This window comes from Micropterus salmoides, unplaced genomic scaffold, assembly GCF_014851395.1.
Source record: "Micropterus salmoides isolate LMB-PRFRI ecotype aquatic unplaced genomic scaffold, ASM1485139v1 Ms_hic_scaffold_17, whole genome shotgun sequence".
In the NCBI taxonomy this organism is placed as follows: Eukaryota; Metazoa; Chordata; class Actinopteri; order Centrarchiformes; family Centrarchidae; genus Micropterus; species Micropterus salmoides.
Genome location: NW_024040817.1, coordinates 29766127 through 29793517, shown reverse-complemented (window position 1 = coordinate 29793517; position 27391 = coordinate 29766127). Strand labels below are relative to the sequence as shown.

Here is a 27391-nt window from a genome sequence, read left to right as displayed (position 1 = left end):
AATGCTAAACAAAAGGTTTCAGCATTTCTGCCCCATAACTGTATTCCTGTGAGTGTGGAGAATGCTTTGAAACAGCATGTACACTTTACAGAAAGTGTGAATAAATTAAACAGAATGAATTAAATACATAAAAGGAGAAATCAAATCCAAATATGTAAGATAAATATTTAACCACTTCCTTTGGTGGGGCGTCAAATGGCTCATGACATCGGTACTTCTAAAATCCTGGCTATGTTTCTGGGAGAAGGTATTAATTACTTATATACATGGATTTAAGTTATTTGCAGCTGTACAAGTCTTACTTATAGACTACTACATGAGAAATTACATAAATGTTGACCAAAGGCCATTATGAATGATGAATACTGTAAATTAATGCTGTATCATATGAAGTTGACAGCTGCCTCATTAATCTAAACTGCATGGAAACACCATATCAACCTTCATAGGTGATTTTTAAAGCTTTAGGTTAGTATTGGTTTGGAGTTTCTTATAAAAGTCAGGCGGGCAGAATTTCAAACCTTTCAAAGTGACATGCTTCTTTGAAGAGGCTTGTATTAATTGATCCAAGGGGGTCCCTTTGTGTTGAAAAGTGGTGGGGACTTAGGGTCTCAGATTAGGGGTGTGAAGAGACATTTAGCTATCGAGACATCACTATAAGCGATATTAAGACGAACTGATTCTTAAACAGTGTTTTAAAGAAATGTGGGGGCCTCCCAGGAAATTGATCATTAAACACTTAATTTCCTGCATTCTGGTGAAAGTTTCTGCACCAATTTATGGTGGAAATGTTGTTATTTATGTAAAAGGAAACACAAAATTTAGGTAGCACATTGCATTTCAAAATATATAAATATAACAGAATATAAAGCAGTGCAGCTCTCAGGCATTCTGTCTGCACAATAGTTTTTTCTAGATTTAATTGCATTGCATGTTTTCTTATTGTGCAAATAAACCTTTCTAAAAGCATTTTCATTTGTTATTTAACTGCAAGCTATTTTTCAGCACTTTTTCTTTTTTAATAAATTATGCTTTAAAAAAGTGGTGGGGACATGTCCCCAGCCTCCCCAGTGTAAATGACACCTAAGAATTGATCCCATGCACAATCTATTTCTAATTAGGTCATTAAAAACAAAGCACAAAACAAACGAAGTTAACATTTACTTTTTTTTTTTTCAGCAACAACTGAATTTAAACTCATGTGGAAAAAAGTAGGATATATATACATGATGATAAACTAAAAGAATGTGATTGAATCTGGTTATTGTGTGAGTGCCTTTGGAAATTGTATTGTTGGGAATATCATCCACACCACACACACGCAACCCACCCTCCTCCTTTGGAAACCTGTTCTGGAGGGAGTGACTTGGTCCAGGCGGCATCCAATTATATAGAAGCAGCACTTATTCCACTTTATTCCAGGCTACAGTTAAGTGGCTTGAAGCCTTCAGAGACACACGGGCTTGTAGTATAAAGGCAGAGCGATAGGCAGAGAGACGGTACCCATGTGACATGTGAACGGAAAGCTAAAGACAAAGGTAGAAATATCTACTATATCAAGTGAGGCGTCTGGCGACGTGCAGAGGAGACACGGAGGATGCTCCAAATCAAATCCACGAGGGCTTTTTTTTCTCGTCTGGAAATTCACGACTTCATATAAATGATTCATGAGAGCCTGTTTCTATTTCTAAGGGAGTAATTGCGCTCGCAGTGAGTTTCAGCTGAAGCCGGTCACCAACCAATCTGCAGAAAGACGGTAGGAAAGCTCGGATCAGAGCCTGGAGAAAATTATAAAGTCAATTCATTTGGGGAGTTGATAAGCGTTCCTTTTAACCTGCACTGGACCTCATATGTCAAAAGGATCAACTGTTGCTGCAGCCGGAGCCAGAACAGATACATTCTCCAAGTGTGTCTGGCTTTCATAATGGATGTTTGACCACTTGGTCCTGCATGCAGCCACACAACCGGTGCTGTGCAATTAACATGGAAGAGAGACTGACACGGTTGTTGATGCCTCGGATACACCTTCATCTGTCCTGATGTGATGCCACATTGTTGCACTGAGGAGAATGATAATATCCCACACCGCTGCCCGCGTTTTCATACTGGTTGATCATCTCTGTGTGTGAAACAAAACAAATTAATTCTTTTTTCTTTGTACAAGGGACCTTTTTGGGCATTTTAACTCACTGGCAGACGTCAAATTTTACTGCCTTTTTGTTATAGTGACCTTGCCCGGTTTTGACATCTATTCAGCGGGAGATCATCATGCTGATGATGATAAAGAACAGCGGCATGGATGCGCATCAGGTTGATATCGATTCGGAATTTGAGCCTCACAGTCGGTCGCGGTCGTGCACCTGGCCGCTGCCGTGTCCGGAGGATTTCCCCGGGGGAGAAGAGGCGAGCCGAGGTCTAGCCCTGGCATCGGTCAAAGTGGAGCAGTACAACGTGCCCGCATGCCGGGCCGAAAGAAAAGGCGGCGCACCGGCGGAGATCAAACATCCAGCCGGCGCCCCGGCCCCGGTTGTGGCTGCTCCTGCCTGCATGTCCGGGGCTGCGCTCGATGTGGCCGGCCAGCTGCGCAAAGCCAAGTCCTCCCGGCGGAACGCGTGGGGAAACCTGTCTTATGCAGACCTTATTACCCGCGCTATCGAGAGCACCCCGGAGAAGAGACTCACCCTGTCCCAAATTTATGACTGGATGGTTCGCTTTGTTCCTTATTTCAAGGATAAAGGCGACAGCAACAGTTCAGCAGGATGGAAGGTAGGCCACATGAAAGAATTTTCTCACACCACATGGTGGAGGTTCTAGTGGAGAAGCTACACTATATTTAGCCTTAGTCTGTGTCTGTAGCATAACTCCTTTTCTGCATATTTGAAAGCCACATAATTGATCCCTGCTTCCAGCAATTTATGTCAGTAGCGTGTCCCCATGTCACTCCACACTTCAGTGTGTGGAAAGGGGCGGTGAGCATGGTTGGATAAGGGTTCACTGGGTTCATCGTATTTAGGGATTGCAGCCTGTGCATATAGGAGTAGCCACAAGGAGCCAAACTCCCCCTCTTCACGGTTCCCTTTGGATATGCAGCTATTACGCGCTGTGACGCATCGATGGTGTCTGGTTCCAAGCCCATATTTCTCTGCGTTACCGTTTCACACGGGAGACAAAGTGTGCCTCCGGCCCGATTTGCAGCTCCTCGACTGGAGCGTCACCCATGCCGCCAGTTGGGTCCTCTGTATAAACCGTTTGGAGCCACCCCGCCCCCTGCTACCCAGTGCGCGCACGTTGAAATACGCACAGGCTGGGCCAATGCATGGCACAAGGCGAGGGGTTTAAAAGGACAATAACAAGAGATGATGACATGGGGTGTCACAGCAAACAGATGCAACTACAGATTATCCCTTAAATTCAAATTAATATGAGGTTAATCTAATAGATTGGTTGCTGTAATCTACTTAAGTATACCACCCATTCTGTGTGAGGATTAATGGTCTTTTGTTTCCAAGCCCTATATTTTAGCTTCCCCTCCTACTATTCTTTGTGTTTGACAAAGTTTGGCCATTTAAAGCTAGCCCTGCTGCTTAAAATTGCAGTTCAGTACAATTCTAAAGTCTAAATAAATGTAAATGTAATATGTTCCTCTATCTGTTAAATATGGACTGCTGGAATTAAATGTTAAATTAGATACATCAGTAAAGACTGTCTAAACTGGACGTAAGTCATATGTAAACAAAAGTAAATAACATTTCAATCACATATTTTTAAGGACGGAAAAGGAAAAGAAAAAAACATATTTTACAATTTGCTGAATTTGCTTTGTCTCCACTTGTGTTTTATGGTCTTTGGTCAAAATGTTCATCAAAGGGTGACAAAGGTCAACACTGCCATTTTATACACACTGTTAACTCAAACAGAACAGGTTTAGTATAAGTCTCTTCTTGTTAAATCTGACAGCAGACTTTAACATTTAATGGCATTGTTCTATCTAGCAGTTTGAAAAAGAGCTACATCATTTAACATAATGACAATCATGACAAAAGATGGCCGGGAAACATGTTTCAAGGGTCACGCCAGTGTTTAAGTGTTTTGTATCCATAAAGTTGGGGAACTCAGAATAGACAAATCTAAGAAAGAAAATTAAAGCAGCAGAGGGTAAAGATATCCTAGTATAGGCTGAGCTCCAAAAAGACTGTATTCTACAATTCCCATAATGCAACTCAATAATGTCTTTTATTAGACCCTCTCTGCCCACTTCCTTCAAACCTCACACCTCCACTTTGTAACACGGGCTTTCCTTTAAAATGTTTAAGTCTCTTTGACGTCATCAGGGTTATTGGTTTCAAACTTTAAAGCTCCCTCCAGAGCCACAGAAGACCTTATACAACTGTAATCCCATTCGGAGTAGTACTCCTCCTGACGGGTAAACCGAACATCATGTGTAAAACTGGCAGAGTGCCCCTTTAAGACTTTCTAATGCTTTTGAAGTTGCGGTTTGCTTTCCTGCGTGCTGTGCTTCTCTGACAGAGCCGGGCGATACATGGGCTACAGAGGAAGGGGGGAACACAAGTTGCAGTGGGATTAACGTGCATTTCACACCATCTGTGTGTTTGACATTGAGTCGATCCAAACTTGTCTATCTGCTTCTCTTTTCATGTTATCACATCCTTACAGCAGTTTTTGATAAGTGCCATTGTCTCTCTTCTTTTTGTCCCTCTCACACACAACTTTTGTTCAATGCTTTCCCCTGCCCTAACATCTCATTTGGCTCCATACCAGCGTAGCAACTCAACAGTATTAAGATGCAGATTAATCTCAATAAAATCACCATTTGATTTAGGCCTGAGTCGAGCGGCAACAACCACTGTCCAATCTTTATGGTATGGGGGGTGGGGGTAAAATTGGATTTAAAGCAGGGCTTTATTCCCAGGACCTTGTTTGTGCTGCCCAGGGATGCCCAGCTTGATACCTGCTCCCATTCCAGCTTTGCGTGGAGATTTTGTTTGGCTGGCCTGGCAAGGGAAATGATTGGTGCGGAGAGGCTCCAAGTCTGGGCAAAAAACAACTTGATTCAATCATAATAACACTCCTCAAGAACAACAAAAAAAAAAGAAGAGAGAGAGAGAGGAGAGAGAGACACACACACATGCACGCACATGTTGGACTGTAACAGTTGGCAGTGATTTTGATGAGATTTGAAACACGGAGGTACGGAATCGCTCGCAAACACGCGCATACATTTCATATGTGTTCACCCTCGCACATTCCTGTTTCTGCTTAGGTTGAACAGGACTTAGGGGGAGGGGAGTGTATATGGATGGATGTTTGGATGGGATGAGTGGGAGGGACATAAGATCCAGTCAGAGTCTTGCTATTAAAAGCAGTCTTTAAGAGCTGTTGTGTAATCCTGTCTGAGAGCTGCTACTCAATTCAGCTGCTGGGCTCTTTGTCTTCATCTGGGCCGGCAGCTTCTCCTGCCTCTTAATACCACACACACACACACACACACACACACACACACACACACATACAGAGACACACATACTGTACACACACACTGTTGAGGTGTCACTCACTTGTTTAAGTGTCGAGCACTAAGGCTACAGCGGTGTATTGGATTTATTTCACATGTTTAAACACTTCTCGTGTCCAGTGGTAGTGTATGGATTTCTTTGAATGTAGTCACAGACTACACACACACACACACACACACACACACACACACACACACACACACACAGTGTTGCTTAAGTATCTTGCAGCAAGGTTGCCATTATGACTACATATGGATTTCTCTGACTGTGGTTCAGTAATTGCGGTCAAGTGTTTGGGCCATGTTTGTTATTGCATCCGAGGTGGGAGGCTGTGTTTGGTCATATGAAGTGAGTTCAGTTCTGTAGGTGGTCACGGTGGTGGTGCTGATGCGGGGGTCTGCACTCACACACACACACACACACACACAGTGTTATGTTCATTTCACAAGTGGCTCTGCGTGGGAATGGATGTGCTGAGCTGTGGCCTGTCTGCACGCTGTACTGTACACAGATTCAGCAGCAGGCAGGCAGGTAGGCGCTCACTGACTCCACCTGAAGGCTTTACAAACATTAAAGGCACGTCGTGGGTGTTTGACTGTTGTAATCAGACTGTGATATAATGAGCAAACAGCGAACAACGAGCAATGCACACGAGGATCAATTATAATTTCAGAAAAGCATTCATTCCTCATTTTTTTTGTCTTTAAGGAGCAACTTTAGCCTCAATGTGCCCTTTTCACAAATTCAGTGTGTAATGAAGTGACTTTATGTGTAGTTTACTCTCTTAAAAAGTGAGTGAAAAAAGTGATTTAGTTTGAAGTTACTCAACTTAAAAGACTTTGGTTGTCTTGGTTTTGTTCTGGCAAACACTTATTAGCATGACTTTTAGTATCTAAATTTATATTTGGGAAGAGTCTTTTTTCCAGGCTATTTAATTGGTCATGAATGCATCATTTTTTGTTTGGATCAGTTTGATACTCCTTGTCCACACAGACCTCTGTCAAAATGATACATAATCCCTGCACACCCAAATCCCCCTGGGTTTGAGTTTATTTCAGGTGTCATTTATAAATAAAACTTTGTCCAAAATCATTCACTCATTCACTACTATCTATATAAAAGACACTCAATAGTTAACACAATCCTGCAGATAGCATAGATTTTATCTACACTCACTGATATCAGACAATGCGTTTCATTAGCTTGGTAAGCTAATTGTCTAAAATGGATGAAAAATAGAAGAAATATAGTTTTTAGACTACATGTACTGAGGTTAGGATTTCTTTTTCACATCGTGCAGAACTCCAGTACATAGAGAATAAATGATAAGTAAGTATATGAGAGATAAGGTCCCACACAGTCAACACTTGCTTATGGCAAATTTATTAAATGCTGTGTTTTGCTTGATTAAGAGCCTTTATCAGGCCTTTTATTTAACAAGTAACAATAAGCACTCGCACCTATAAACATTATATATACATGTAGCCTACTGTATAGATACTTTAAAAGGATTTCAACTTATCCCAGGTACAAGCAGACAGTAATCAAAGAGAATATAAAAAACAGACACCTGCTAAAGAGCGGCAGAAGAGAAGATAATCCCTTTAAAATGTATTTGTTTATCAGCTTTTTGAATGAGTCACTAATTTCCTTCAAGGTTTTTTTATGGGAATTTTGAAGTATTGCATTAGAAAAGGTTGATGGAAATGGCAAAATCCGTAAAAAAAAAAAAGTTTTTATGCTTACAGCTTGAAAAACTGTTAATGCGCTAATTGGGAGATGGAAACACTTTTGCCGAATAAGTTCTGACGTGGCGAACTTGTAACTCACAACTGACCTGCTGTTTCCGCTGTCGGCGTCTTGCCAGATATTCATCACAATACATTTACATTTTTTCACTTTGCTGACGCTTTTATCCAAAGCGACTTACAATTGCTATAGATGTCAGAGGTTGCACGCCTCTGGAGCAATGAGGGGTTAAGTGTTTTGCTCAGGGACACAATGGTGGATGGGTCCCATAACTTTCTGAGACATGGCTGGTAGCAACTTCCCGCTTGAATCATATTTCTGAGGACCTCTCTCCATTTTTGCTAAGATCAATGGGCTTCAGGTCCATGCAACTGGTTTTGTTTCTGGTTTGGAACACATATGTCTTGTTTATTACAGCCGTGTGTGGCCTGGTTTATTCGCTCCAAACCACCTGATGGAAAGGCGCCTAATTTCGCATTAGCTTTTTTTTGCTTTTTTGGGACATTTCAAAAGTCCGCTTCAAATTCGCATGACAATTAGATGGAAAAATGGCTATAGTCTGTAGAGTCCTACATAAGCACATAGCCCTAATAATCTGAATCGGAAGCAGGCAGAGCTTAGCTGGTAAATGGTGATGTGAAATAATATCTTATTCTTCAAAACTTTAAATTTGATTGCAGCTTTTTTAGTTGTGAATATTAAATGTCATGTAGAAAAACAAATCAAGTTTTAAGTGCTTTAAGGGCCAGCAGGTAGAAGTTTAAACCAATAAAACTTTACCAAAACTGGTGTTGTGGTTGCAGGAGCTTGTTTTTTGACATTCTTACTTGCACTCCTTTCCAAAAAGAAGACATAATAAATACAAAAAAATATATTTATTCAGTCTCAAAATCAAAAAGTAAAAGGAATATATATGCAGGGAAACAGTGTTTTACTAACAGTTTTAAAAGATATATGTCGGGCCCTAAGAATAGTCAGACTGACTTTAGCTCGGTTTACATTTTTCTATATCTCTGATTACTGAGAGCAAAAATCTTTTCCTCTAATATGCTTCTAATCTGCTTGTAATGCATCACAATGCACTTCATCTAAAGTACTACCGCCCACGCTGATGGCCTTACCTTGTTCTGCTGAGATTCCACTTGCAGGAGATAGAGGCGAATACGGTGAGAGTGAGACAGAGTGAAAAAAAAAAAGAAAAAGAGGAGGCAAGGAGACATTTTGAAGAACAAGGTATTATTTGTCCTGCCAATAAAACCTTTTTTGAATTGAATTCAGAATTGAGTGGGAGAGGGAGAGAGGTGGAAAGAGAAAAGATAAAGCGAGTGCGAGAGTGGTGGCGGTGGCCCCTGCTGCTGAGCACATTGATAGCAGCCTTAATGCCTGTGATGCTTCAGCGCCAGCCGAGACAGAGGGGAATTGGTTGGAGATGGTGGAACAGGCTAAGAGGGTTCCCTGTGCCAGCCGGCCTGGCGCTGGCTCAACAGAAAGCCCTCTGCACCGCTACACAGTTATTGTTATTATCACAAAGGCGCAGCAGAAGGAGAGGCAGCTCTCGAGTTGGCGGGCTTGGCGCTGGGTTAACCGGGGGCGGGGAATGGGAAGAGGAATTTGGAAGGCAAAGGGGGTTGGTTGTTGAATCTGAGACTATGGTAAAACTCATCTGATCAGTCCTCTGAATGGAGAGAAAACAGTTGGGAAGAGTTGTTGAGGGCTTGAATGGAAAGGAGGCCATGCTGAGCTGGACAGATTTTGATCCCAGAGGATCGGTTACCTTGTCTGTTGATGCAGAGCTACAAAAGGCATTTGAACAGAACGCGGGCAGATATCACTTCAGTCTGGAGAAGGGCTGGGATGTAAACAAGGGATGCACCGGCAGTGGAGGCGGGGTGTTCACTGCTTAAATGAGTCATAGTGGTTGGAATAGAACATAATATTCTCGCCCTCAGCCCTCACACTTCAGTCAGTTGGAATAAAATGTTGAGAAAGACTCTACAGACGGAAATTCCAGAGAGAAAACCGAGTCCAGACACACAACAGTCAGTCAGGAAGGCGGATCTTGGGAATCGTGCCTGGTGGTGTGTTGTAAAATGTCGGACCAGCACACATTCTCTCCGTGTTGTCTACCAGACCTCAGGGCTTCAAATTATTCTGGTGTCTGGCCCGGACGATGAGCAGAGCGCTAGTCAAAAAACATTCAGTCCTCTGTCCTCACTGTCAGATTGTGACTCAGGGACAGGGCAGCACATAATGTTGTTACATTGCTAACAAGGCCTAAATGATCTATCATCTTTGCTCATTTTCTACAAATCACATAAACCTTACATCACAACTAAGTAGTTTGAAAACCACGCTGTTTTATGTTAGAAATCATGATTGTATTTTATCTACAGCTCTAGGCAGCTGTTGCTTTCAATTCATTTCTATACGGTGTGAAAACCTGGCTGAAAGTGGCTTGAGTTATGTAATCCATCACAGTAACTCCTTGAGTATATTTAACTTTGAAGATTACTAAAGTGTGAAATCAGATGTTTTTATGTTATACATCTCAGTTTGTGAAGGAAGGACAAAGAATTTAGGAATAAATATTCTTTATTTTTTTTATTTTACCTGACACATTACCAGTATTTTTGCAGGTTTTAGCTCCCTAACAACAAATGATATGTAAATTAGGGCTGGCCCCGAATAGTCGAAGATTCAATGGGCGGAGCCTGATTCGACTGTCAATCTCACAGTCTAATCTTTGACCATATGGGTGTGATTAACGTCTGATTTTACATAAAACTACCGTTTTTCTCCCAAAGTTAATATACTGCCTATTATGATACAAATTTCAACATATAAGGCTGTAAATAAAAATGGGAAAAGAATGAAACTTTTAATAAATCTTTTTATTAATGAGTGAGAATAAATCCAAAATTTTAACCCTAACCCTTAAGGTAGGGGGCGTCGGTGAGCTTCAGTGGGTGTGTGTGTTGGCAGACAAGGAAGGGAGACCAAAGGCTGTGTTCGCTGGACGTTCGGATCATTAATCACCATTGGGGAACCACACAAAGAATATTACAGTATGTCGTTTTTAAACACTTACTTAGAATAGACCCGCAAGGAACCGCAACACGCATGCACATACACACACCTCAGGGCGTCATATACCGACGATTTGAGAAAGAGTGACAAAGCGTAGTTATTTGACACTAAAGGTACCTTTTAGCGTCTGTGTGAGATGCACCGGGTGCGTCTCTATGAGGCGCTCCGGGGCGTCCCGTAGAGGGGGGGGCGTCCCGTACAGACTGGAAGTACTAGCTGGCTAGCTACGTTCGTGATAAAGGTGTTGACAGCCCCCAGAAGCCCCTACCCTTACCCAAGGTTATTATAGTTTTGGATTTTTCATTAGTTTTTATTTTTATTTCGTTTTGACATTTTGTTTTCAATTTCAGTTTAGTTTTAATTAGTTTTTAATGTGAATTTGCTAGTTTAGTTTAGTTTTTAGTTTTTGAAAATGCTTAGTTTTAGTTTAGTTTTTATTAGTTTTAGTGTTAGTTTTAGTCTTTGTCGCTGCACGATGCCAAGCTCAGTTCAGTTTAGTTCAGTCCAGTTTAGTTTATTCACAAAACATTAAAATGCAAGTACAATCATTAGAAATAATGCAGATTTGTGAAAACAGACACCTTTTTAGCTATCTGAAGCCTGTAGGGGCCCAAATATATATATATATATATATATATATATATATATTTGAAGTACTAACACATTGTCTACCAAGTGGTCCCAAGAAATTCATTACATCAGTCTCTAGCTCTATCATTCTTTGTTAAATAGATGAAATACATGCAGTTAATATAATGACCAGCAGACACGTTAGCCCAGTGCAAGGGGAGCTCACAATCAATGTAGGCTACTAGGGGCAAGTTCATCACACATGCAGGATGAGCTCTAAGCCAGACCATCAGAAAGAAAAACCACCAAGACAGTGACTCACTACCTGCAACCCAAGCTAAACTAAACACAGCTCTGTACAGTCGTTGCATTCATATTATTTTGTGCACATGTAGGCTATGTATAAAAGATAATAGAAAACATGTTCAAATCCCACCAACTACCAGCTGATCCCTACCCGGGTCTCCCCGGCAAAGTTAGCCTCCCCATAACGTTACATGGGGCTCTCCTCGTAACAACGGTCGCCAGCTGCTATGCCGCCCTGACCCCAGGCTCTCTTGATGGATAAAGCAATCGTGGCAGGACAGCCACATGACACGCAGCTTGCCGGTCCGGCAAGACTAACTGCCCGCAGCGTCAGTTCCCCCGGCTTCATAGCCACTTGAAATGTCGCCTTCGGTTCTATGAAATAAATAAATAAACGAAAACTAAGGACTATTACTCTTTCATTTTAGTTACTTAGTAACTTAGTTTTGCAAACCGTCAATATAGTTTTTTAGTTATCGTTTTTTTGTAAAGCTTCGTTTTTTATTTTTATTTCAGTAAACGACATTGTTTTTTCACATCGAGTTTTCGTTATTTAGTTCGTCTTCATTTACGATAACAACCTTGCCCTTACCACAACCATCAGAAATGTTAGTACCTCAGCCTAAGTCACTGAATTTATGCATGTTGACCGGCTAACCCTACAGCTGCGCACATGTGCTAGCAGGTAGGGTTAGCCTCCCTTCTGTTGCTGCAACGTTGCAAACGGGGGTGTTTCATATGGACGCTGAAGGGTACCTTTAGCGTAAAATCCTTACGCTTTGTCATGCTGTCTGAAAGCGTCAGTTATGACGCATTGAGATGAGAATGTGTTGATATATACATAGGTGTAGTAACACTGGCAAAAATGTAGGCAGAGGGCTGTCACTTTAAAAAAATAATTAATTTGAACACATTTTTAACACACGATTAAGCCTATCCTAAACTATTTTGAATTTTGAATATAAGATTTTGCTATTATTCAGACTTGAAGGTGATTAATTAATCATTTTAGGCTTTAAGTCTGTGCTAAGTGATTTTGTTTCCAATTGGATATAAATGGAAAACAGTGGCTGCCTGGAGCAGTAGACAACATTCATCTAAAACACAACTGTGTGACTGATTGATTGTTGTGCCTTATGGAAATGATTAGAAATCAATGGCTGCCTGGAGAGAAGACAATATACATAACACTGCTAAAACAAAACAGCATGGATTGCAAAAAAAACTACTTGTGATGTTAAGTATATGTAATTGATTGATTTTCATACCAAATAGAAATGAATGGAAACCAATGGATGTCTAGAGAAATCCATCAAAAACTGTAAAGTAAGTAAAATGCAAATATGCTACGTTAACATGATTTGATGTTTAAGAAATTAAACTTTGGCACATTGATAGTGATAGTATGAAAGCTGTGAGACAGGAACCATTCTTCTGTTCTTCATATTTCGGCAATAATAACTTCACAAACTGGGAGCAACAAGGTAAAACAAAGACCCAAAAAAACTGTTTGATTTCACATTATGACATAACCTTCAAAGTTATACATCACACAAGGAGTTACTTTTGACACACAGTCATCCTAACAATTCCAATCCATCAATTCACAGCAGCACCTAACTGATTCTAATCCCCATGGAATCAGAGAGAAAATGTTATAATGTAATCATACATTTGAAATGGCACTAAATTTTAATGTGATTAATGACACAGTTGCTTCATGAAGTATTCAACCGCCTAACTTTCTGCATATTGTACTCATTATACTATGCACCAATTTTAATAAATTATCATGCACTCACAGTGTGTTTATAATGGGCTTTTGATGCTTTATAATGCCTTATGAGCACCACTTCAAGTAATGTGTTGCCCTGATTTTTTACTGCAAATGGGATTAGTTTTTGAGTTCCTGCACACGCTAAAATGGGTTTGATAGAGGTTTGTATGGATCTGAAGATTTTTTGTGTGTACATTACATTTATGTGTATGTGTGTGTGTGTGTGTGTGCGTGCGTGCGTGCGTGCGTGCATCTGCTCTTGTTGTTCTATAGCTAGGCCTGATGGGAGTCCAGGTCCGGGGGGTACAGCTCTAGTTAATAATTCAGATGAGGCTCATTATCAAGGCAGCGCAGATCTCTCTCTCTGATTCCACCTTAATTGCAGGCAGGATGTGCCTCTCAGACACTCTCAAAGTCACCCCCCCCCCCCCCCCACACACACACACCCCGTCTGCAGCTGCAAATGACTACCACACACACACACACACGCACAGATACACACGCACACACACACGTGCACTCACGCACACAGATCTCCACTAGTCCTCTTCCAGACCTCACTCCTTTGCACCAGGTCCCCTCATAGAGATCAGGCCAGGAACTTTGCGCAAGCAGGTGAATGGACGTTTGGAGATGAGTAGATAAATCCCACTCAGAACTTATGATTATCAGAGCACAGACTCCAGGCCTGGCATGTACTCCTATTATGAGTCACTTATATTTTTATTAATCAGATCTTCATGAGGGCTTTCTCCTGTTGGAGTGCTCAGCAAACAAAGATTGATGGGAGGTAATCAGTCAGAGGACAGCAGCTCTGTGATTAATGGTGCTGGTGAGTGAACCTCTCAGCGACATGCTGGATGACCTGGAACACGGCTTTTCAACCCCAAATTTTCTGTGGAGCTGAAGTGAGGAGGGCATGTAAAAACAAGAGAACTGCTGTCGCCTGACAAGTAGTATCGGACGTATGTTGTATTTAAATAATGACCTGGTATTTCACTGTTTTGTTTCTCTTTAGAGCTTTCCCACAGGTTAAATTCAGTCACACAGAGCAAATTTACAATGTCTATTAGTCGGAAGGGGACAATCTCCTCCACAGATGGGGTATGAAATATGGACTAACGTGCCACAATTTACCAATGTCTAAAGATCCTTCTTAATTATTAGGTGGTCATGCTGAGATGTGATTTATGTGAAAAATATTTCATGTATCTCTGCTGAACAATTAGCTGTAACTTGTTTTCAAAGAAAAAAGTCAAAGATGAACATCTGCTTGGAAATAGTATCCTTGCTCTCTGAATCGATCCAGTCGTGGTAGGTGGACGTCTCTTTTTTACTGGAGAGCTTAAAAGTAGGGAAGAGTCATTCACTGGACTATGGAAAATTTGGAAATACAGCTGACAGGACTAAGTGTTTGGGATTCTGTGACTTAGATATCTGACTTAGTTTGAGTGTGAAGTGAAGACAGTCAATGGCATTGCAACCCAGTGAGTTGTAGACAAGAAACTCAAAGTTCACCACAGAGTTTTATACAGTCAGTGGTCACTACAAAACCCACAGTTCAACCAGCAATGTATGAGTCCTTATCTCAACAAAAACCTCCTCTTCTGGATCCCAGCAAGCAAACCAAAAAAATACTCAGTTTCAAAAACCAAGTGACACCTCTTGTGTCTAATAGACAAGCTTAGTGATTCTCCCACAAGACTGGAGTGACCTCCTGTAGTCCGGCCTGTGCTGCTGGCAAGCAGTAACTGGCTATCATTCAGAAAGGACTGAAAGTGATGTGCGATACCCCTTACCTTCTTTGTGATCCGAAAACAAGTAATACCAGGCTGGTTTTAACGATACCAATACTTTTTTATGTATTATACTTCTAGTTTATTGTGACAACCAGTTTTATGTGTAGTTTAATGTCACAGTCATTCTTGGCCCAATAACTGAGTCAATTCAAAACAGTTAAAAAAGTCTCAACAAAGTAGCATGTGAGATATGAAACGGAAGGCAAATATTGGAAGAAATTTCAAAAATAGATTTATACACCAAAAGATACTGAAAAGGTCATTTCTTTGAGGAGAATGAATGTTTGCATTGGGTAAAGAAAAACCCCGGGATATTCGTAATAAGCTACACTTAATTTTACAATACTATCAGTCACACTTAATGCGTTTTGTTCTTAGTGTAGTTCAGTCATGTTCAGGTGATGTTCAGCATAAATCAAGTCAAATCAAGTTTGCTGGCAATTGAATCCATTTTCATTAAAGTTGTCGGTAATTGCACTTTGATCATAGTTGATAAAAGTCAGCTGAAAGTTAAAGCCATTAGTAGCTTAAGAGCAGGATCAGCTGCTGTTTTAACCAGAATTATTTACTCATTGCCTTTTTAAAAAGTCTGTTAAAGCAGGTGCTGCACTCGGGAAGGTGTCTGCTAATGATGTCAAGTTGAGCCCAGACGCGGAAAAAGAACATGCTTACTGTCTATTGTCAGCACAAAGAAGGGTCAGGGAAGAGTATTTTCACCTAATGAATATTCATCAGTCCAACGGCAAATTTGGACAAATTACAATAAAAGCTTTTCAAGATGGAGCTGAGTGGAAATAATTTACAATCTAATCATTTTGGAGATTTTTAATTAATTAATCATTAAACTGCCTTAAATCACGACTAAGCAGAATTACATTATGCTATGTACAGATTGTGTAGTATGTGTGTGTGTGTGTTTGTGTGATGGCTTGCTGAGGGTGGTCCAGGAGGCAGACAGAGGTTAGTGTAAGACGGCCTCTCAGAGGATTTCTGTGTCAGTTTGATGAAAATAGGTCAGGATTCAGAGCTCGGCGTTTAGCATTCTCCTCATGCGATGGCTGACGCCGAGTCTGACGACAGCTAGCCTCAAATGAACTCCAGACTCTTTCTGTCTCTCTTTTTTCAACCCCCCCGTCTTCCCCCGTCTTCCTCCCTCCCGATTCCTCTGGAATCTAAACTCTGTCCTGTCATCCTCGGTCTCTCGTCAAGCTCACGTAAAGAAATTCAGATCTGTGGCCGTAGATTAAGCCTACTCCTCCAAAGAAATTGCACTGAAATCCACAATGGTATACGTCTGGTAGAATTTATTTGATTTAGATGTACTTTTGAGTATTGAAGTCAAGCATTTGAGAGAGAAAATAGATGTGTGGCAAAGTTTTATGAGGATAATATTTAAACTGTGCCCGGCAGGGACCTAGCTTAGCATAAGGTCTACAGTATGTTTGGTCACCACTAGAAGGGCTTGATTTATTATTCTCCTACAGAACAGGCTCTCATCTCTCGTGACTGCCATGCTTTAAAAGGTAAATTCACTTACAGATGAGCCAGTTCAATGTTTAGCTACATTGGAGGCTTTGCAATTGAGTCGCAACAACCACCTCTGGCATGTGGAGAATTGGCTGTACACAAATAATGGGTAAATATAAAGCTAACAACAAGAAGAGATAAGTGAAAAGATTGCTGCAAGGTCAGTTCTGTTAAGTGAATTTTCTGATAAGGTTGATCTGAGTCCAATTAGATTAGCTAGACAGAAAAAAACGTTGTTTCAGAGCCTTCACAACACTGTCTTGTTGCCGGAGAAAGGCTGGCTCTCTTACCTGGCTATTAGCCAGCAGCTAATTTAGAAAACCAACTAATGTAATTATAAACTCTATTTCTGCCAACACCATACTAGCCAAATTGCTTTTAAAATTTAGTATGGCTTAGTATGTCACAAATCCTTTTCACTTCAGGCTTTCCTTTAGTGCCACCTCACAATAATGTTTTGACACAAGATATCCCATAATTTAACAGGCATTGCCTATTGTAGTGAACGAAAAAGTGCAGCAACAGGTGCAACACTCTCTGTGGGTTAAAAGGTTAAAATTGCTGAATTTATTTTAAACAATCTATGTTATGACATTTAGGTAGGTCTTTATCTTCATGATTTTAATGATTCCATGGCCTTTCCTTTAGTGTCACACCCAGGTCAAAAACTCATTTTCATAGTGTTGGTTTTAATGATCACTTGGTGATTTGATGATATCAAGTGGGTTGTGCGATCTAATTTTGTGGCCCTGTCTTATGTCACATTCTAGTTAGACCTTTATTATTTTAGTTTTATATTTTTCTCACATGGTGTTCATCCCCAGATAAAGTTGTGTTTAATCAAAGCATCACAGCATAATGAAGCTGATGTGTGTGTAGAATCGTATAGGTTAGAATAAAGATATGTATGATGCACATAAAATGCTAAGTGGGAGATCAGTAGGGGCCCAGATTTTGCCCAGGGCCCCCAAACAGGTTAATCTAACCATGCTAAAAATATACGATACGGCAATAAAAGTAACACTGTCTGTTTATTCCTGAAAAGAAGTAATAACTAGTCTGTCAAAGTCGCTGTTACTGTACAGTATATGAAGTTAAATGTTTGCACAGTTTGTACACATGTCTGTGTTCATTTTCTACAAAGCCTTATTTGTCCAGTATCTGTTTCCTCCTTTGTCAGCCTCTACCTTGTGAAGTGTTAGATTGCACCTCCCTAACTGATTTATTGGCCCTCTAAAAGTCTGACTTCATCAAGTTCTTGATACCGCTAGTCATATATACTGTCTTTGATGAGTGCCACCGAAGTCGATGTGTGGATTTAATAGCAGCATTAATCTGCCTGTTTAATGGTGTTGTTGAGTGGAAGGTGGTCACCACAAGATGCAGCACTAAAAGATGAGTTATGGGCCCAGCCGGCGAACGATGAAAGGGCAAAATGCAAAACAGTTGAGATGTGGAGGAGAGTGGCAGAATTAAACAAGGTCTTCCTATACTCTGCAAACTGCGTATAAGTGTGGCCGGATGGTGACTAGAGCTAGTTACTGAACATGTAGTGAAATAAAAACCTTTCATACAGTTGTATCAAAGTTAGCTGCGGGTTGTCATGGGTTGCTAGGTGTTGCTAAACACACGCCTGAGGTGATATTTTATCGTTAGCACGGTTTGTGTTTCTGCTAATTTATTGAGAACACACAATAATTGATTCTCATGTGACATTTTATCAGATTACACAAGGACGCTTCTTTTCTCATCTCCTCATAACCGTGTTTAGCTAATGATAGATAACATCATACACTTTTTTTTCAGGTATTTCCCAAAAACAGATTGCATTGCAGCAGGTTGTTTTTTGTAATGAGGCACAGTGAGGAATGAGGTTACATTAATAGACTGGGCTCACAACAGGCTTTTATCATGCATTCTGTGCAGTGACATCTGCCTCTGATAGGGTGGAATGTTAGTACATTTACTTACAAAATGTGCTTAAGTACACTTGTGAGAGGTGTTTGAATTCAACTAAATTACAATTCTTAAGTACTTTACTTGACCATTTAATGATACATTATACTACTACTACACTACATTAAGGAGTTTACTAGTCAAGATTTTTCATACAAAACATGATGAGAGTATAAAAAACTATGAATAAAATACCAAACAGCCTATAAAGTAGGTAGAATAAGCTTCACTTCACCAGTAATAAACAGTACTATAACACTCTGACAGGTGTAATTTAAAAACACTTTGCTGCTAATACCTTTGTACTTATATTTAAGTAAGATTTTTATTGCACACAGTGATATTCTAATTCTACTTCACTGTATTTCACTATACTTATATATATATATATATATACACACACTATATAACCTGTTTTTATACATGTTTTCTGGTCAGGGACAGTACTACTCAGCATGTGAAAACAGCTGTATAATATCCTTTATCGAGTCTGAGAAAATAACCCTGATGATGTCATCAGGGCATTCCCATAATGCAACATTATGCATTATGGGAATTGTAGGATCCAGGGTTTTTGGTGCTTGACCCATACGAAGGAAAACAAGGCAGGATATCTTGGCTTCAGCCGCTTTGATTGAGAGAATTCTTCCGTAAGTTGTTTTTTTTGCAAGTCCGCCAACTTGATAAAAGCGCAGCACTAAATTGTTGAAGTACCCCTTCAAGTAACATTCTGAATGTGTCAGTTTAATCTGAATCTAATACATTTTTAAGACCAGATACTATTATAGAATTCCTTTAATTCATAAGTTATAGTATCAACTGTTTCAGTGGAGTTCAGTTTTAATCAGTAAAGTTTCAGTTGATAGTCTAAATGCCGTAGCGGAGGCTTTTTGATTTTCCATTATTGACTGTCATCATGAGATATTGTCATTTTGCAGCTTCACTCCAGAGATATTGACAGATGTGATGGCAGTTGAAGCCTACCGTAATGAAGCTGATGGAAAGACAGAGGGGGACAGGATTGTTGTGGCGGTGTGGTTGCGTGACTAAGCAGTGCTCAGGCCTGTCTGTGTAATTCTTGTAAGATGGACATTAAAGCCGCAACGCTGAGGCCTTTCCTCCGCTCTGTCCCTGCGCTCCCTCTCTCCCTCGCCTTTCCCATTCTCCCTTTCCCTCTCTGTCTCTGCTAATGATCTGCTCCGCCTGTCGCTGCCTGGCTGACTGATGCCCACTGACAGCCCCACTCATGCGGAAAGGCTGCACCCCTCCTCCTCTTCACACACACACACACACACACACACACACACACACACACACACACACAAACTGACACACACACACACACACACACACTAGAGTAATGAACTCCTACACATCCCAGCGCTACATATTCACTATGCATGTGTGACACACATGCACCATGCATGCCAACTTGCGTAAGCACTCACGGTGAGATAGATAGATCTGCATTAACTAATCACGCCCATTTGTTCGCTCGCATGTCAACAGACATATATGTGGAGCAGAGGACAAGCACACAAATAGACCACACAGTGTACTTTATCTGCACTCATCCTATACTCTATAGCATCCTTGTGGAGCGGCTGACTTTCCATCCATGCATTTTTATGCAAATGCCAATATATTGAATTAGATAGGCTGAATGGAAAGTGGCACATTTCAGTGAATTTCCCGCAGCGTCACAAAATAGTTTTTTGCTTGCTTGAGGCAGAAAACTTTTTTTTGTTGATTAAGAAATAATGTAATAAATAGAGATGGGGATGTATTAGTCATATGAATGATGATGCAGGTTTGACATGATAGTGGTGAATGCCTCAGTCTCAACAGTTCGTGCTAAGGACATGATGTTGTTGTCTGTAAAATGTCTTTTCAACATGACTTTCCAGAAGATAGCTGTGTTGTTTTACATTTAGTTTGTGCATTAAGTATCATAATAATATAAGTGTATAAAAGTGCATGTAGTAGTGCGGAAACAGTTGATCAAGTAGTGGATTGACAGAAAATTAACCATGAACAGTTTTGATAATTGTTTATAAGTCATTTATCAAGCAAAAATGCAAAACATCAACTGGTTCCAGCTTCTCAAACATCAATATTTGCTGCTTTAAGTGTTAATTCATGTACAGTTTTTGTCAACTGTTATAACTATGAAGACACATTATTACTTCATTATCTGGTTATACAGCAGCTCCCACTTATGGGTGTTCACAGGAGTTATAGTTGTGATAATACATTAATACCATTTACAGTATATCTTTAATAGTGTGTTATAAAGCGTTTAATAAACGTTTTACTGCTTATGAATGCTTAATAGGGAGACTTAAAGTAAAGTGTTACAATTTTTGATAGACTAAATGATTGATTGATTATTCAAAAAATAACTGTTTAATGAATGTTTAATGAAAATAATGGTGAGCTGCAGCCCTTTGTGCGCTACCTCAACAAGGATTCAGAGTTGCACTAATGGATTATTATTCATTTTACTCAAATAATTGCACAGTTCTTTTACAGGTATACAGTATATGGTATTAGCAGGCAGCCAGTGTAATATGAACAGAACCACGCCACATCAGTTTTAGACTACATCTGTGCCTTTAGCCTGTCTCTTATGCTGCTGTAATATGTGAATTTCTCTCCATGGATCAAAGTCTCATCTTATCATATCACTTTGCATTTGTAGCAAATATTATTTGACACCACACATTTCTGTATTCAGAAAAACACTTTATTCCCAACAACCTGCCTCATAGAAACACAACTAATTCATATTTAATTGTTCAATTCAAATTTTATTTTGGATTGACTTCACACCTGGATGCAGGGATTCAGGTTTGATTAATGTTGTTTTTGATTGCCAACACTAATCCAAACATTTTTAAAACCTGCTGCTTGGTGAGATTTTCTCCCAGTATTAGATGTATTTATGCACACATTAGCCAATCTGAGATGAGGCAGAAAGCACTCCAGTGGTGCTCAGAAATAAATCGTTGCCACTTCACATATTTAGCAACACCTCCAAATTGCAGCTTGTGAATGTAGCCTACTTTCTCAATAAAATAATAGTGCAAAAACTGTATTCTTTCATTAGCGTGTGCTTAAGCACTAACTCAGTATTCTCTCTCTTGCTCCTAATTACTAATTGGCCCTTACTAATAATAACCAGCCATGCATATGGAAATCTGATCAAAATAGCTTATTTGAATCTGCTCAGAGAAATGTATTCCCATAGATATCCAGTGTGGTCAATCCATTTTATATCGCTGAAAGACAGTGACTTGTTCATGCTTGATTTTTAATAAATTACCAATTTATCTAAGCGTCCTTGGTCCCGCCTCTGCATCTCAACATCAGCGCTGTGCCAGGGGAGTTTCAGGGAGGTAAGAAATGAGGTCAGTAAGCAACACTGTGATGCAGGGCGACACCCCTGGGCTCCCCTCAGTCCCAGCCAGCACATGGCCCACAATCCCCCAGCTGATGGCTCAGCCCTGCCATCACAATCAGCCCCCCCAACCCCACCCCCTGCTTATAGCATATCCATAAAGCATCAAATTATAAACCCTTTATAATAGGTGATTTTTTAGAAAGTAGGGTAACAAATGGACATAGTTTTATGAATACTGGCAGTTTTAAATCATTTCAATATAAATCAGTCTGTAACACGTAAAACCTCAATTTAGCATTTGTAAGCAGTACATAAACATTGATTAACACTCTATAATGTAGTTGTAGGCACATACAAGACACTTTTAATATGTTTATATTTGTTAGTAAATACTTCTCCTTTGAGTCACGGTGTATAAACACTTACTGCTGAATGCTTGATAAAATAGTTGCAGTCATATATAATGGAATGTCACCATTAGTTTTAAACACATTTATAAGCAGTTGCGCGTGAAAGTTTGAAAAAAAAACCATCTTAACTCAAGGTCACCTGACTGGCTGACTGTTAAAGTTTTAAAAGTTACAAATTGTTTAACTTGCCAGTTAATTATTTGTAAATTAAACAGCTAATAACACACTGAAAATGGTTGGTTATTGATACCTTTATAACAAAAATTTTTTTTTTACCTGAATAATAAATAAACAAATAAAATGCCAAAATAAGCTTAAGGTTGCCAACCATGGGGTCAGTAATTCCTCCAAGGGACTGTAAGACAAACCTGAAGTGTTGCATGATGCTTAAAGGGATGAAGAGAAGTATTTTCTTTTTTTCCAGATTTGTTTTCATCTTTTCTTATTGATCCACCGTAGTCATACTGAAATTCTCGACAACTATTGTATGATCATATCATGTATAATCCCCAGAGGATGAATCCTAATGACTTTGGTGTTTCCCTGACTTATCATGGTATACATTATACCTGTTGTAGCATTGACATTGTGAGCATGACGTCATTGTGTAGCAAATGTCGCTGTGCCTTAGTACAACCTCTCAGAGCAGCTAGCATGGCTGTCGACTATTTGTATTGTTTTCTTATTCCTGCTTCCATTTCTTGTGAAATTATGTATCATTTTGCCATTTCAAGCCTCTTGGCCCTTTTCCCTCTTTTAATTTTTTTTATTTATTAGAATTTTTGCAAGTAGAATTTACTTGATTTTATGGGATCACATACTAAAAAGGTGGCAAACCACAGCTTCGTCACACATGATAAAGTTTATGGATATCTTTCATTTTGATTTTCACACTGAGAAACAATTGTAACCCCTAATGAAGCATGCGTAAGTAGCGTGAAATCACAGGTGGTGAAAAGAAGCATGGAGGGAGGAAGAAGAAGAATTAGATTGTAAAGGCACTGACTTCTCGTAGCAGTTTCTGCCCTTCAAACATACATGCAAGACTAACCATTAATAAAATAATGGAGCTGTTATGGAAGATTGACACCCCCCCCCCCCAAAACAAAAAAATCCATTTCCATTTTGTTTCAATTAACAGGACGGTTAAAAACTTTGTTAGCTGCGGTCGGACCACTGAGAACAGTGAAGTTACTTCTCAGTTCAAGAAAACGCGACGGTGCTTAGATGTGCAGCAGGAACAACTTCAAGCTTCTAAAGAAGTTTCTCGTCTACTCTTTGAAAGACGCTCTGCTATACTCCACCCCTCAGCTACCAGCTTGACCCCCCCTTCACTCACACACACACACACACACACACACACACACACACACACACACACACACACACACACATGTGCAGACACTCAAACACAAAAAACCCACATTCCAGCATCCCCATTAGCAATTCATGAGCGGCGTCTCATTAGACTTTAAGTTTTACCATAGGCCTCTGAAGTATATGGCTGGAGCAGTTATTAATATTTCATAGTCTCCCATTGAGGAGCTAAAAACGAAGTCGACCCGCTTCCGCTACAAAGTGACTCGCACTCCTCTTTTTCCCCCTCTTCTTCTACTTCTTTTTTACCCCCTCTTTTCCCTGTTCGTTAGACTGCCTCTCTCTTCCCCTCTCCTCGCTGTTCGCTCCTCCGCCGCCGCTTTCTCTCTTCAGCTTCCTCGCTTCCGATCCTTCTCTGCCACACAGACCTTAACTCAAACTGACTTAATTGGGCTGTCTTTGTTCTGGGAAATGTGGGCATACCTTCCCCTTCTCCCCAGCAGAAAGAGAAAAGAGAAGTAGAAAGTGAAGAGGGGAGGGAAACGATGGAGGAGAAACCTAAGTGAACCCCGATTTCTCTACGAGTACTCTCTGTGCCTTGCTCGGGCTAGAGGGTGGGGGTGGGATGGGATAATGTGAGTGTGTGATTGTTTGTGTGTGTGCATGTGTGTGTGTGTGTGTGGAGAGAAAGATGGGGAGGGGAGTCTCGAGGGTTCACGGGGTGTCTGTCAGACTGGCAGACAGGAGCTCTGCCCCCGAAACAAACCCATGCATGAATAAGTCAATAAAGCCATGTCTGTGCAGTGTGTGTGGGTGAGACAGAGTGATGGGAGGGAAGAGGAGAGCATCAGATGAGGATGAGGGTGATGAGGCTTCTTGCTTCCCAGCGTCTGTGACAATGAGACAGACGCCACATTCCCCAGCAATGAGAAACAGACTGAGAGAGAGAGACAGAGAGAATTAAAACCAGAGCGAGAGAGTGAGAGAGAGAGAGAGGAAGAGGAGCACTTTGAATTGGTTGGGACAGTTACTACATGTTTGCACGTTGCACGAAATTGGTTGGAAGCAGAAGTATTTGGGAAAATACTTTGGGCTGCGTGTGTGTGTTTTAGGGTTTAGCACAGGCCTAAGACTGAGACCCGAACCCAGGTGAACCCAGATGAACCCAAGTGTTACTACCAAATGTGAGACCCAAACCCGACTCAAACCCAAGGCCACGTTTTTGTCATTTCTTCATTCAAAGACAAAGAGGTATGCTTAGTTCAGATCGACAAAAAGGTTTTCTCACTTTGGAAAAACACTGCACGTAACAAAATGCGATAGTCGAACGTGTCATACCAAAGCACGACCGTTAATCTCCAACTAGAATGTGGAAACTGGCTGCAGGGATTTGCTTCCATTCATCCGCAAGAGCATTAGTGGTGTCCAACACTGATGTTGGTGATAAGGCCTGACTCACAGTTGGTGTTCGAGTTCATTCCAAAGGTGTTGGATGGGTCATAGGTCATGTTGAAAGAGGAAAGGCACAAAAACAAACTTGTGCCACAATGTCAGAAAATATCATCTAAAATATCATTTTTATCCCTTCCCTTCATTTAAACCAAGGGGTCTAAGTTGGCATTGGACTTTCTAAAAGGTTGACACTGATCTTAATCTGTAGGGTTTTGCCGCATCATCCAATATCACTATTCTGTCCGAAAATGGGTGTGGACACATATGGACACAGATGATTTAGCACAATCAGGGAGGGACGTAATGGAGTTCTGCAACCCAACTCAAACCTAGATCTCAAAGCTAATACTTGGTGACCAGCCGAGTTTAGTTCGGGTAGCAGGACTGCAGAGTGGGTTGAGGGTGGTGAGAGGTATGAACTTTAGGTGTTAATATGCTGCAGCTCTTCAATTATAACTCTCTTGAGACACATGTACTCCTCAATGTGACAACCCAGTCCTAGGCAATGAAAAGAATGATTTAATAAGAGGCAATGAAGTCAGAGAGAGGAAAAGAAACAGAGGAAAAGAAAACAGACGTGGGGAGGAGGGAGGGGGATGAAACAGTGACACAGAGAAAGAAATGAATGGAGGATGGAAACAATTCAGTGTCCTTGGAAACCCATAAGGCTAATTTGAATTTGAGACTGAGGACTTCTTCTCTCTTCTTTTGCCTCGTATGACCTCCTCCTCGCCCTTCTTCTGCAATCCCCAATCAGTTTAATCTCTTTCTGCTCATCCCTCCCAGATGCTCTCCCTCACTCTCTTTACTCTCCCTCCCATCCGTCGTTCATTACCGCTCACTCTCACCAGAGCAGATTTCTTTCCATGACGGATGGGCTCTGTGAATGCTCGTCCAAAAGGTCTGTCAGATCTTCTGCTCGCGTAGTAAAAAGCTGAGAGACGAGCGGTTCGCACAGGGACATGCGTGGCATTATGGGGCGGGGATTAAGGGAGTCAAGATGGGGTTTTTGGTTCGTGGGTACTAAGTGTCATTTTGGCGTCTTTGTCAACGCCTGGATCTAGTTGTGGCGGCGACCGTGTTAGCCGTGGGAACACTGCTGCATGCACATTGGTGTTTTCAAAAGAAGGTTTTTTTTTTCAAGGTTACCCTCTTTTCTTGCTCCCACCCCATCAATTTTCCCCGCACATTATTTCAACAGTCTCTGTGGTTCTCCAACGAGCCCGCTGCCTTGCAGGCATCTTTACAAGTCCTTCTCTTTCAACATCTTAACCATAACCCCCTCCAGCCTTTCTCTCCTCACTTCATTCTGCCCTCACTTTTCCTCCCCATTTCTTTTCCTCTTTCTGTCTACGATGGTCATGTCTCATGGGGGAAGACAGTTGGCAGGATGCAGGCTTGCTGCCATGGCAACAGGAACCCTCCCTCTCCCTAAGGTCTCCTTAGCAACTAGTAGCTTGGCATTGTAGTAATGAGCCGGCCCAGCATGCCATACTAGCGAAGCACGAGATGTGTGTGCGTGTGTGTGTTTGTGTGTTTGTGTGGCTTTGTCTTTGCAAGGGTGATATGCACACTGTCAGAGTGGGGTTCGACTTCTGCTGTGATGTCAATTAATGATACAAGATAAGATGTTAAATTTATGATTTGTGAATATGTATATCCCTTTCCCCTCGTGTCTTGTCAATTTTTGTCAATTTCTCAGATTGCAATCACTAAATGGAAATGTATAGCCTCATCCTGGAAGAATGACAGTCAACACATCAAACAGAGGGAATTGGCATACTTCAAAAGAGCTCATCTGATGAGAGATGTGTTTCTCTTAAAATAAATTTGAGTTCTCAAAAAGCATGACATGGTGAATTGGCAAAATTATCTACTGGGAAAAAATGATCACTCTCAAGTCACATTCCCATAAATTTTTGAAAAGTGTTTTCAAAGCTGGTTAAAGAAAAAAGGACTAATTGAATCAAATGCAGGCAATGAGTGTGTATTCTTCTCATACATCATTACTATTCCTGGCTACCTTTGGTATTTGAGTGTGGGCCCCAAAGCAGGTATCGGGTTACGGAGAAGCAATCAAAGATGAAGCTAATGATGATCCATTATGAACAGAGACACACCACCCAAGTTGGAGTGAAGCATGATTCAAACAGATCTGTCTGTGCATTTTGTTTTGATAAATGTTGCAAGGAGAGGTTTCTGGTGATTTACTGAACTGTAACACTTTGCAGTGCGCTGATGTTCGATTCTGGTTCCAGCCCTCTGAATCCCACATCTCTGATTTGTTTAGTGATTAACATAGGTCCGGAGTTGTGCTTGAGGGAGATTTCAACCATGCTAATCAGAGCTTTTCAGGCAGGATTAGAACGGGTTAGTCATTTCCTAAAAGAAATTGCTACATCCCTGACACCATTGCCACGAGTTGGCGACAAGTCTGGGTTGAGTACAGAAACAACTCTTGTTAGGTTCAGTTTTTTCAACACTCACATGCCAAATGTATAATA

The 27391-nt window shown here is 40.7% G+C and overlaps 1 protein-coding gene across 1 annotated transcript in view; it reads left to right on the top strand.

The window, feature by feature from the left end:
- The first annotated feature begins 1481 nt into the window (after positions 1-1481).
- The window catches only part of foxo6b (forkhead box O6 b), a 42972-nt gene continuing 17062 nt past the window's right edge, over positions 1482-27391 (top strand). The window contains exon 1 of the mRNA XM_038723972.1: positions 1482-2766. Coding sequence (XP_038579900.1) covers positions 2269-2766 — 498 coding nt within the window. The 5' untranslated portion in view covers positions 1482-2268. The remainder of the gene's footprint in view (positions 2767-27391) is intronic.